Here is a 13,632-nt window from a genome sequence, read left to right as displayed (position 1 = left end):
GATCTTTAGGCTTGAGAGAAACCTTGGTGTTGATGTTTCTCCGGGTCGTAAAGCATCGCTCTTCATCTATTGGATGCCTGCCCGCGATTGATCTTAGTGTCGTCTCTCTTTCTTTGTTGCCGGCTTATTCTAGCTGTGGTAGAGTAGGCGGTCCGCTTACATAGCCCCTTTTACGGAGTAGTTCAGCATGGTTTCGCAGACGTTGCTGCGAAAAGTCGGCATTGTTGGCCGACCCATTGTCGAGAGCCCTGCGCGTTCTGTTGTTTTGAACCGCACTCACTACAACTATGTTTGGTGTTGTCATTGTTGTTCCCACGAGAAGCTAGGGAAAGAGGTTCGTCCATCCTTGTAGAGCCCCGCATGCAAGGATAAGGCTGCGTACTCTGAGAGGTCGCCCGGTATCCCGGAGTCACCGTTCTAGACACCTCGCCCAGGATCCATTCAGCTTTCGGCATGGTTTTGACACCTCCGCTTGGGGGTTAATTCCTTCGGGACCACCCCTGGACAATTGTCCGGGACTGCCTTTTTATTTGTGTAACCATATTCAGCAGAAACCCTTGGTACAGGGATCCCCTATCCGCAACCCGATGACGCGTGTGACCCCTGAACGGGGTTACATGGCACGGCTGCATTCTCTGTGGTGCGAAAAACACCCGGAGCTATCGCTCTTTTCGCAGCAACGTCTGCGAAATCATGGCATCCAATAGAGGAAGAGCGATGCTTTATGACCCGGAAAGAAATATCAACACCAAGGTTTCTCTCAAGCCTAAAGATTTGGCTGAAATGGATGACGAGCTTCGTGGATATTCTGCCTGAGAATCCGACCTCTAGGCTATCAATTATTGCGTGTTTAATACAGCGAGAGCTTTAGCCGATGCAAAACGTAAAACAAAACCAACGGTTGATCATAAGACCAAAAGACGAATGCATCAACTTTCCATAAAGATAGGCTGGGCAAGACAGTACGCGTCCCGCATTCAATGTGTGATTGACTACATCACATCTGGCAGGAATTTTACCGCCAAGTTCGAAAGTTCGCGCGAGAACCCCGGACCCGTTATCACACACTTAACAAGTCAAAGCTGCTGACCATCAAGCAGCATATTTTTGAGAGAATACGGATACTACCTGACGCTAAGAGAAGTCTAGAGCGGAGGGAGAGGTGGGTCAGAGAAAATCAAAAGTTTCTCTCTAACCCATCTCGACTCTTCCAAGACCCTCCAGTTACTGTCGAACACCCACCCAAACCAGAGGAGGTGAAAAAAGTATTAAGAGAGATGAAGAACTATTCCGCACCGGGAACAGATTGTATCAAAACCTTCTGGTGGAAGAAGTTTTCTTCAACCCATCAGCATTTGGCCCGTATTTTCACCTCATATTTAAAGTCGGAAGAGCCGGTTCCGGAGTAGTTGGTGGAAGGGCACACAATACTCCTGCCGAAAATAGGCAACTTAGCTGTCCCGAAGAATTACAGGCTAATCACTTGTCTGAACACACTTTATAAGATATTCACAGCTATCCTAAATGATAGGAGTGTTCGGGCAATTGAACCTGTGTGGCGAGAAACGTATGAACAACGAGGCTCAAAGAAAGTCGTAGCGGGAAGCTTTTGATTCGACCTCCCATAGACTTAATTTGGGTTAGGCAAATGCGCCAAGGTTTATTTGAAGCGAGGAAAACTTAATGACATCCCTAAAGATCCTCAGCTCGTTGACAGAAGCGCTATACGACACCTTTGCGCTGGGGAGACTTATGCATACCTGGGCGTGCCACAGAGCCGCATTCAGGATGTGACATCTATAAAGTATACTCTCCGAAGCAGATACAAATATCTCATAGGGCAGATTTGGTCTTCCGAACTGTCGGCGAGGAACAAAGTATCTGCAACGAACATGCTTGCCGTCCCGGTAGTACTCTACTCATTTGGAGTGGTTCCATAGACAAAGAACGAGCTCAGATCCCTTGATATCGGGACAAGGAAGGTTATGCACATGAACAAAAGCATGCATCTTAAGTCTTCCGTTCCGCGAATGTACATCTCACGCCGTCAAGGGGTCGCGGAATATTGAGTCTTGAATGTCTTCACAACAGGATTATTCTGGGTACAGCACATAGGGTTGCAAATGGAAGAGACCCTCTTCTTAAAATGGTCAGGAATCACGAAGAAGTGGGCAAAGGAGCATTTCTGTACAAAGCAGCGGAGGAGGCTGCTGAAACACTCGGACTTGACTTCAGTATTAGGGGTGAGCAAAATGCATAAAATCTTATCTATCTCGAGAACTCACTCCTGAAAGCCCGGATTAAGAAAGCACAAGAGAAAAACTTTTGTGAACAGCTCCTCGATAAGAGGATGCACGGTATCTTCTACAGAAATTTGAAGGATTAGTCAATGTCTTTTGAGCTAACGTTTGCTTTCCTTAAATAGCCTGGATTGAAGTCTGGTACGGAGGGTTTCATTTTTGCATGCCAAGACGGTGTCATTTCCATCTTAACATACCGTGGCCACATTTTGAGCCAAAACATTCCTGATGATAGCTGCAGGACGTACCATGCCTAACCTGAGAATCTAGGACACATACTATCTAGTTGTCCAACTCATGCGGGAACGACCTACATCCAAAGACATGATGCGACACTAAGAGTTCTTTATTACCCTCTCCGTTACACACTCGAGGCCTGACATAGTGCTCCTTGACTTCGAGAAGCGAACCAGGTTCATTATCGAATTTTCGGCACCAGCTGGCAAAAACATCATAACAAAGGAGAATGAAAAGAAAGAGAGGTATAGAGATCTTATAAGGAAATTGCGACGGTTGTACCCGGAATATTCTGTTAAACTAATCGTCCTTATCATCGGCGCTCTTGGAGGTGCAAAGCTTTCACTGGTTAATTGCTGGTAATTGCTAAAACAATTGCGGGGAAAATGCAGAAGGAGGTCGTCCTAGGGTCGCTCCGTCTCCCTAGAATGCACAAGATTTTTGCCGAATCGTGGTATTGATTCCGTCACCTACTGTAACCAGTTATCTCACGGTCGTGAGACGTGGTTGTTTCAATGTCAACTTTTTTACAAAATTGAAACGCCCCTTTTTCATACCTGCAATCGAAAGAACGTGATATTTCACATTTAAATATGCACTTAGGCCACATGTTGTGGATGTCGTTTAAGGTCACCCTAAGGTCATTTTAACTCAATTAATGTTTTCATGACTATAAGAAGAACAGCATTGTTAGAAATATTCCATAGCGGAAAAACCTATGTAAGCATCACGCTTTGCTGGCGACAAAATTATGTTTTTCTTTATAAACAAAAAAAGTTGAATTTGAAATAACCATGAAGGTCATCAAGGTTACCCTCAAGGTCAAAATAAAAGTATCATTCATCACATACAGATTCAGCCTGAGCGACCTCAAAACCCTCTTGGGTAATGTTTGTCCTTAAAGCTAAAAATTGACCTCATCCGACCTGAGCGGTCGTGGCATTTGAACAGCCGCCAGACCAGGGTCAAGACCAAAATTTAGACTCTCATCAAAGCGTGATACTTACATAAGTTTGTCCGCTATACAATATTTTTTAATAATGCTGTTCTTATAGCCATCAAAACATTGTTTAGAGTTAAAAAGACGTTAGAGTGACCTTTAAGGTCATCTGGAACATATAACTTGAGTGCATATTTGAAAGTAAAATTTTTCCTTGCTTTCGATTGTCCCCGTCAAAAAGGGACTTTTCCATTTTAAAAAAAGTTGAACTTGAAAAAACCAAGATCAGCCTGAAGGTGAAAACTAAGGTCACCATCAGGTTCCTAATTAAAAGTTACTACGGTAATGACCTTGACCCCGGTAAAAAAAGCTCACTTAAGAGGATGCCTGTTCCGCTACTTTTGTGACACCCTGTATATATTTATAATATATGATATATGTTAAATGTCAGTTTAGAGGCCATCTAGACGTTACAGTATTCGCACCTAGGTACTGGTAAAGGTCTAATTGGATTATCCTGAATGATGTTACACTAATGTGAAGGTGAAAAAACACGTGACAAAGTGGGATTTTCAGGCCCCTCTATATTGATTACCGACTTATAAATGGATCTATAGTTTGGTGAATTACTATATGTTAATCAGCACTATAATTCAGTCATATCATAGCTCGACAATAAAGACCTTAAAAAAATCGGCATAGGAAAATAATAGTAGAACGGTGATATTCAAACATCTAGAAAAATTGGTAGTTGCGAAAAAATGCCTGGCGATGGTTTCTGTTCGACTTTCTTTGATGATCTTCAAATTATTTAATAATTTAACAACAGTGTGAATCGTTGGAAATTGAAAAAGTCTTAGCACTTAGAAGGTTGCTTTTAAATCCCTCATTACTTGTGTAAACTTTAAAATGAATCGATAAATATTCTGACGTGGGGCGGAGCCGAAACAAGCTAGAAGACTTTTCCTAATCACGGAGTTTTTCTAATCATTATGAACGTTGATTTAAAAAAAATTTATTCCAGTTTATGCAGGAGAAAATATATTTTTTTTATAGATTTAAAAATAAAATAAAATCTAGACGCTATAAAAATCATAATTTTTTCAGCATATGAAATCTTTTGCAGACCAAATAACTAAATAATTAAAAACAATATGATGCAATAAAGGAGAATCGTAAATTTACAATAAACCATGTTTGATTATTTTTCCATTCTTGATGAGATAATGGCGAAGCCTCACGTGAAGCTGACACTAATAAAAAAGTGTTGTAATTTTGGACATGCAACACATCGACAGAACTTAATCAGCACAAAATTCGTACGTGAATGAGAATTTGATATAATTAAAAGTTTCAGTACATTTATTGTGGCATTTCCAACTTCATGTGTGTTTGTACTAACAACCAGTTTTGAAAAAAAATAATAATGCACATTTTTTATGCATACGAGGTTGTGAACAAAAACCACGTAGATTGGGCTTAACTAATATCTCATTTTAATTATTCCGGAACGGGGATGTGGTCACCCACAAAGTACTCTCCCTCTAACAGAAAACACTCGGTCCAAGGCTTCTTTCATCCTTGCAAGCGCTGCTGCATGGCCTCTTTTATCAGTTCCTTTAGGAGCTTCGTCGTTTCTCAATTTATAGTATTAACATACCAAAAATTTTCACCCAGAATTCTATTTTGCCCTCTCCTAGGGGCTGTAAGACCTTGTAGTCGGTGGGGAGGCTTAAGCGCGTGAGACATAGGGGTCAAACGGACCTCGGCCTGGATGCGTATGGATATGGATGAAAGAATAATCATAAACGGGTTCGCCTGGTATACATGTAGATATGCATATGCATGTAGTATGATTGTAGTCGAGGTCTCTACCAGGCCGATCACCAGTTTTTGGATTTGAAGCAGGAGAAAGGGACGTGGTGAAGGGGGAAAGGGGTTGGGTACTAACGGGTCTGACATAACCCTTTTCTCCCAATCTGTCACTCCGACAATCCAAACTCAGACGACGACTGTGCACCCAGCTCTTCCGTGTGCTGAGGAATTGATAGTCCCTTTGAATGAGTCTACGGAAACGGGAGTAGCAAATCAGTCCCCCAATAAGTGGCTCAGAAGTAAGGAAGAGGATCAGAAGCGAGAAACGGGTTTAGAGAGGGCCCCACCGGAGGGGGGCTAAGTCTCTGAAGAGGCATAAGCCGGTGCTGCAATCGAAGAACTGGGAGTCGTCGGGGTTTGGACAGCCGCCAAAATTCAAGACCTCTTTCTGCAGGGGAGGGGTCTTTGTATTTGTAGCAGCTGACCTAGCGGCTAAAGCTTGGCTACACAACGCTGTGGTCAAGACAAGGCCAACTTTAAAGTTACCAGCCAGGGGCAGGAGGAGCCTAACGGTGGACAGGAAGATCGGGATCAGGCCTAAATAACTGCTCCCGGTCTAACCATTACCCAAATTGACTTGCATCACAGGAAAGGCGCCTCTGCAGTTTGACATAGGGGCATCGCTGTGAAGCACACAGATATCTCACGAATCCAGGAACCCTGGTTAGTTCGAGATACCATAAGGGGTTCAGGGGGGGGGGGGGTTGTTACAGGGACCCCAAGGCGACCAATCCAAGGGCTTGCATACTGGCGAATGGAGTCAACGTCGTCCTGCTGTTCGAGCTATGTTCTAGAGACCTGATGGTGATCGTCACGGATCTTAAAGGAAGGCTATTTATGGGATCGGCTTACTTTCCATATGACAGCGATACCAATCCACCAGTGGAGGTACGCACACTGGTGGAATACTGCAAGGTATAAGATATTCTTAATACGGGGAAAATCCCGACGCCTCATAATTCGGTCAGGGAGGAAGTAATTGACATCACTCTCTGTACCGGTGGTTTTATGGATAACATCAAGAAGTGGAGAGTCTCAGATGAACCCACTCTCTCAGATCAATGACAGATAGAGTTCGTGTGGGAATCCGATGCACCCACCGGCCCTGAATGGGTCAAAAATCCATGAAGAACGGACTGGGGTCAGTTTTCCACGGAACTAAGAAGTTCACTTTCAGGGGTTCCCACGTCAATTAGAGACGTGGATACCCTGAAGATGGCGGTCGAGATTTTCACAGAAGAGATTTTCATCGAAGAGCTTCGTAGGGAAACCAGAGAGAGTTTCAGACGCGCCAGTTCAAACAAAACGAAGGAACTATGGACCTGGTTTACAACGATGAGGGATGAATATAGGAGTGCAATACGTAAGGCAAAGCTTAAAAGCTAGGCCAACTTGTCCATTGATATCGAGAAGGGGCAGAGGCGGCTAGACTGGATAAGCTGCGCTCTCGAAATCCGGATGCTATTCTCGGCACTTTGAAATTGCCCGGCAGGGGATAATCAGAGTCCGACGGGGATACTATGGCTCACCTGATCAAGATACATTTTCCGGGCTTCACAAAGTTAGGGGCCAGGATCTGGATGCACTCTTTGTAGGAATGCAACAAGCACTAAGAATAATGGATTCATGGGGTTAGAAAACTGGACTATCAGAAAATCCGAGTAAGACGGATGCAGTTGTATTCACCAGAAGGTATAAGTAGGGAACCGCGAATACATTGAAACTGGCTCGACCAAAAATTGGAAGTCAAAGGGCAAGCCAAATATCTAGGAGCCATTCTGGATAAGAAGCTGTCATGGAACGAGCACCTGGAAAACAAGTGCAAGAAGCTAGTAGCGACACTTTGGCTTTTTAAGAGAGCCACAGGGAAAAGATGGGGTTTGAAACCGTTGACACTTATGTGGATCTACACAGCGATCCTGCGACCCAGATTAACTTATGCGGCGGTGGTCTGGTAAAGCAGGGTCGAACTTTCGACTGGAAAGGATCAGGAAACTGATTCTGAGAGACATCACTGGTGCCTCGAAGTCGACACCCACGATGGCTCTGGGGGCATTAATAGATTTAGAGCCCCTGCATCTCACCATAAAGGCCATGACTGCGAAGGCGGCCTGGAGATTAAATATGGTAAACGATAGCAGTATTTCGACAGTAATGCGGATTCCAATCGACATCGCGACAAGGCCGACACTAAGCATGCTCAGAGTCAAAAGGTACACTCGTCTCCACCTCTTCCACAAGAAGTACCGAGTTAGCCTATCCACAAAAGAGGAATAGGCTAAAACACTATTGGACTCAAAGTAAACGCTCACCGAGCGAAAGAATTTCTCAAGCTCGGGAGGAATGAAGTGAAGGTAATAACAGAAATGTTTATAGGACATGGAACCCTCCGGTATCACAGACATTAGATAGGGCTTGAAGAAAGTCCCCTCTGTCGTCTGTGCGGAAATAATAATGAGACTTCTACTGCGGTCCTCTCTCTACGGAGAGGACTTTGGGGCCCCGCTTAAGGCTTATAAGGGGACGCATCGGGATCACCCAAGCGTCAGGAGCTGTTACGGTCTCAACCAAGAATATGAAAATAATTGTATTTTGCACTCTGGGGCAGAGATAGAAGTACAGCGTACCTCATCAGTCGAGCAGGAAGGGTGGTCCATGGTAGTGATCTTGTTTTTAGACACAAACTCACCCGTAAGGAACGCGGTGTGTGCGGATGCATTGTCCTCATACCGAATTCACGTGTTTTCCGCCAGCAATTCGAGGCGTGTACATCGCACACGTTCACGTGGATGTGTCAAGGCTTCACCATAGAATTTTACATTAACAGTTTCACCTGCTGAAACATATTCATGACGACAAACTCCATGAATATCGAAAAGATGATAAGTACGATCAAACTTCTCGCTCCGTTTCACCGACATGAGCAAAGGGAATTTCACAAAAATTGGCACCAAAATCAAAGATCTGTGAGAGCATCATGACCAAACTTTTACTGATGACACGTGAGGCTTCCCCCTAGATGGTACATCGCTGTAGAAATTTACAGTGCTGCCAAGTCGGCACAACAAAATTACATGTTGCCCATGCTAATAGGCATTTCTAACTTTAGCCTCACGCAACCTTTATAACTCATCCGTTAACGTTCGGGCCTTAAAGATTGACGGTTGCGACTTCAATTCTCATTAGAGAAAATTTTTTTTAATCTCCTTTTATTCATTCGAAAATTATGAAAGAACTTTAGGGTTGACTTCATGCTAAGTTTACGCACACTCACCTAATTTTATTTGCATCATTAACAAGTATGTTAAGTGGACTGACAGCTTGTGAAAGAACAAAATAAGCCCAGTCAAAGGCATCTTTTACATATAAAGCACCATAACTGCTGCGACCAATATCATTGCCAGGCGTTAATGGATCTTCTATACAAAGTAAGGATGGACGATGTCCATCTTTCATCTCCCGTTGAACCTGAAATTGAAGAATTAGTATTGAATTTTCAGAAATGAGGCAATCTTCTCGAACTGGATCAGTTATATTAGTTAGAATGGATTTATCTACACAGGGATTTTGTTGGGCATGCGGCTCTCTCAGCAGCTACAGTTTTAGTCGCGAATTCAAAAAGCACTCTTCACCTTTAACTAGTACAAATACCAATCCTATTTCTGTCTGACCGACGAGGTCCAGTCAGCTTCTGCTTTGATTCTCATGTAAAATAATGTCCTGAACCCAAAAAACTTAGGAAACATATAACACTCAGTGGGGGATTATATTGACCCTCGATGAAAATAATCGTTTATAATACTGAACGTTAATCTTGGATTTAGGGTCAGGATAAATAATTCAATTAATTTTTTATTGAACTAAACGTTTCGGCGCACAATGACGGTCCTCATCAGTGGTTAATTTTTATTCTGTAAAAAAATGTACAATTTTTTTATCAAGTACGTAGTTTACGAATACAAATGTAGTTTAAATAAGGAAAATATTTCAAATTTCGTTTAGTAGAGTTTTAAATGTCTATAGTAATGTTTGCACAAATTTGAAAATTAATCAATTAACGGATGTGTTGGCCTGACAATAATTGGAAAAAATAAAATAAAATTTGTAATGTGAACATATTTTCCTTCATTGTGAGTGGCTTATAGGTCGTCATCTAGGGAAACCATGAAAATTTTTGAAGTTTTTTGGTTTTAATTAAAGATAAGATGTTAGACTCTATGTTGTACAATGTTCAGATTCTTGAAACTCATTTCCTAGGAAATGCTGAAATTTTAAGTCGAGGTACAAAATTTAAGAATATTTGGAATTTTTTAAAAACTTATGACGTGCTGTGAATTTTATAAGCTTTCCAATAATTGACAATGTTCGCAGGATGATCCGTAAAATCATGGCCGTAGGCCGTGTTATGCTACTGTGTGAAACATCATGGCCAAAGGAAATGGTTCTTCTCTTCGTCCTATGAACATTGAATTCTCCGCATAAAAACGTACGTAGCCGAGGAGTGATTTAAATATTTCATTCGAAATCACCATATGTTATGAGTCTATAGAGCCTTCCGCAAAGGGAGCGTTCGATAGCCCTTTACCGAAATGTTGCGAAAACTTCCTATGACGTGAATGTTTTTTGATAATGCTCATGTTTACTGACCGAATATTCATTTTCTTTGTTCTGTCCATCTGTCAAATTCCTCGACGACCAGCTCATATTTATCCTTAAAATTTTGGGCGATGGCATTTGTAAATAAATAACTGCCACCAGCTGGACGGTATGGAAAATGCCGATTTTAACACTCATTTTTGTGGGTGCATAATAGGCTGTCTGCTCTAAGTGTGTAACTGTTTTATTAGGATGTCAGAAATTGGGACTGGCACTTATTAAACAAAAATAAAAAAAATAAACTAAGTATCACCCTTAGAAATTGAAGACTCCAAGGGCTGAATTGCCCATTTTCAGAGCTGTTTCGTTTAAATATAGAGTTTTTTAATTCCCAGTTGATGCTGCTATATTATAGAACCTAAGTATATTAAGAGGTGGCTTTTAAAATATAAAATAAACCAATATAACTTTCTATTCTTTACATGTGATAGTTACTTCTTTCTACGGGTAGAACCCTATAAGTAATATTAGTTTTTAATAAGTCCAAGCCGCATTTTCTCATCTTATTAAACAGTAACGTAGTTTAATTAAAAAGACACTATTTTACCATCTTTTGTAATAAGGGTGGCTTAAAGGCTAAAAGACGAAAGCCAAATTTTCTTTGAATTATTTAGAAAACTAAAATATTTCCTCAATATTTTTAAGTCATCCTAGGACATTCCTTTTGAGTAGGTATATAAACAACTGTTAAATAAGTCAAAAAGGGGTAGTTTTTAAGAGTTTTGGGAGATTTTTCTAGCATTGGCAAACATTTGAACTTTTACAACCTATTTTTTTATAATTCAAGACTGAAAATATGTCAGGAAAGTGAAAAACCGTAACCATGGGTTAAAAATCTTTGTTAATTTATAACAAATTTTTTAATTAATTTTTAAATCAAATGGAAGAAAACAGGGAAGTGACACAACAAAAAATATTTGGTTAGATGGCAGAATAGGAATGATGAGGTAAAAGTTTAAAATTATTGTTACTTTTGTTACTATGATGTCTTAAATATGTGTCTGTCAAGATATATCGTAATTATCATATTTAACCAGAAATTGGATATGTGTAGGGAATGGAAAAAAAAATTCTTACTAGTCATAGGGGTGTCTTCCCGACCCCACCAAACGTTGGAAAAGGGTAGGGTTTTGATCAAATTAGTTTTGTGACCTTTCAAAGGGGTGTTTCTGACCATTTCAATGTTTAAAAGCACCTAAACGGTGAGTTAAGTATGACCATTCCGATATCATGACATGCCCATACGTAAGACATAGTAATAAAAGTAATAATAATGTTAAACTTTTGCCTGGTCAAATCGCTTCATTTATCACTCTATTAGAGATTCTAATAGTTTTTTGCCGAAAAAACTGTTTTTGCAGCCAAAAAACAAGTGACGCCCATATTCTGCAATTGCACAAAGTATAGTTTTATTGACCACGCTAGTATACAGGGTTCTAAAATTGGGGAAGGATTCAGTAGCCCCCCCCCCCCCAATGTCGCTGTAGTCACCCTTTCCCGTTTTTCCTTGGATCAAAAGGGGGTACATATCTTCTCTTATCCCCTTTTGATCATTTTCACTGCTACTCTGAAGCGAGGCTTAGGTTAAGCCTCTGAGGCAACTTGATAATCCTTATTGCGAGTAACAGACCATTGGTAATAATTTAAATACTAAATGGCTTTGTTTGTTTGCATAATAATCAATTCAAGGAAATAGGATTTTAAGCAGAACCTTGAAGATTGTCCTGTCACTCTATTCAATTGGCAACAAGTTGAGTCGGCTTTCATAAATTTGTCACAGCGAAAGCTTGTATTATAAAAAACAAAACCTGGTAACTTTTTTTATCACACAGCCCTACAAGTCGTACATAAATGGCGAAGTAACAAGCTATGTTTGTACATAAAGTTCTGAACGTTCAAATTAAATAAATATTTTTCACCAATATTTCATGCGTAAATATTTAACTCCAACTAAAAGTCAAAATATATGCATTAAAATTTTCTTTTAAAAACCTCTTATTTTTGATGTAAAAAATTTCGTTACTTTGAAAAATGTTGTGCTAACAACAGATTTAGATTTTTAGTCTGTTATCAGGAGACCCTTTTTTCGTAGATAAATGAATTTAGATTACGAAAATATTCGTTAATGGCTTTCTGCTTTACCTCTTCTTTCGATGTATAAGTTCCACCTCCTTTAATTCGGATTCCAGTTTTCACGTAATTAAATTTTCTGCCGTACAATTCCAAAAATTCAATTAATAATACTCCTAAGTTAGCATTTAAACTGTGTGCATGTTGTCTGGGATGTAACTGAAACGAGACACAAAGAGATTTTTATGGCACATCGTAAATGATTAACTTTTACATAAATTGGTACTTCTTTTGTCAAACATCTTTTAATTTTTGTAGTTCAATTTGTGGAATAACAACTATTACTTCTTCTTTACTCATAATGTGTCCCCTAAGATTTTACATGACATCCATTTCTTACAATATTTCCACCTACATATTTGATAAAATGTTATCCTCGCTATCTACAATTATTTTTAATTATTTACAGAAAATCTTATATCTAGATCCTTATTTCTATATTTTAACATAGCACAATTTGAGGCGTGTTAGCGAACGAGTAAACGAGCGATCGAAAGCGAGAATGAGAGAGAAAGGGGGCACCAAACCGCAGCTTAATCTACTTATGCTATTACATAAGCATTACTTACAATTCTTTACGCTTATAATTTAAGTGACTTCCGTTTCCGTTTCCTTTTTCTTCCCTTATACATCCATTTTGCCATTTTTCATTTGCATTCTTTCTCTTTCGCCCTCTAGCCCCTTCAACTCCTTTAACGACTCTTCCGACAATCCAGCTTTTTTTATCCTTTCTCTTATATGAGCTCTATAATGTCCATTTGCTGACAAGCTTTATCCCAAATATTTAAACTCTTCTACTTCTTCTAACTTTATTACCTTCCATATCTCACTCCATTTTTCCTTCCTCCGTTTCCTGTGCTAAACCCCATGATCTTTGTCTTCTACATTTAAATTAAAATTTTTCCCATAAAGTATTTCTCTAATCCTGCAAATGAGTCCGCCATCCCTTCTGCATCCTCTGCCATCAACACTATATCGTCTGCGTATGCATGTGTATACATCATTTCGTTTACCATCTTAATTCCTCGCCTTCCTTTTCTCTTTATTTCTTCTTCAGAGGACATCCTTCCCTTACTCCTCTCACCAGCCAGAAGCTCTCTCATACTTGCTCTCCTACCTTTACCCTACTTTTTTCCTCTCTAAAAAATTCCGAAACTCTCTTTGTTAATCCCTGTCGTATCCCCTTTTTAGCCATAAGCTTTTCTATCTCATCGTATTCTCATGAGTGACACGCCCCCTTTGTGCAGCCAAACATTGCCATCATAACCCTTTTCTCCCTTTTAATCCTCTCATTTACTAGATGGTTCAGAACATATATGTTGCCCATCACCAACATCCCTTTTCTAATACTCTTGTAACGTATAGGATTATCCTACTTCTCTTGACAATATATTTAGAAAAATAATCCCTTAACAAGCCCTCTTGCGCACCGAACATTCGGTTAGAGTAGAGAGAAAGAAGACACGCCATGATCTTCACTTTTGTTAGGAATTT

At 40.2% G+C, this 13,632-nt stretch overlaps 1 protein-coding gene across 1 annotated transcript in view; it reads right to left on the bottom strand.

Annotated features, from left to right (window-relative positions):
• LOC117176142 (non-canonical poly(A) RNA polymerase protein Trf4-1-like) overlaps positions 1-13,632 on the bottom strand; it is a 147,610-nt gene that overhangs the window by 95,201 nt on the left and 38,777 nt on the right. The window contains exons 4-5 of the mRNA XM_033366222.1: positions 12,151-12,297; positions 8,627-8,820 (exon numbers count right to left, since the gene is read on the bottom strand). Coding sequence (XP_033222113.1) covers positions 8,627-8,820; positions 12,151-12,297 — 341 coding nt within the window. The remainder of the gene's footprint in view (positions 1-8,626; positions 8,821-12,150; positions 12,298-13,632) is intronic.

This window comes from Belonocnema kinseyi, chromosome 7 (assembly GCF_010883055.1).
Source record: "Belonocnema kinseyi isolate 2016_QV_RU_SX_M_011 chromosome 7, B_treatae_v1, whole genome shotgun sequence".
NCBI lineage: Eukaryota > Metazoa > Arthropoda > Insecta > Hymenoptera > Cynipidae > Belonocnema > Belonocnema kinseyi.
This window is presented reverse-complemented; position numbering and strand designations above follow the sequence as displayed.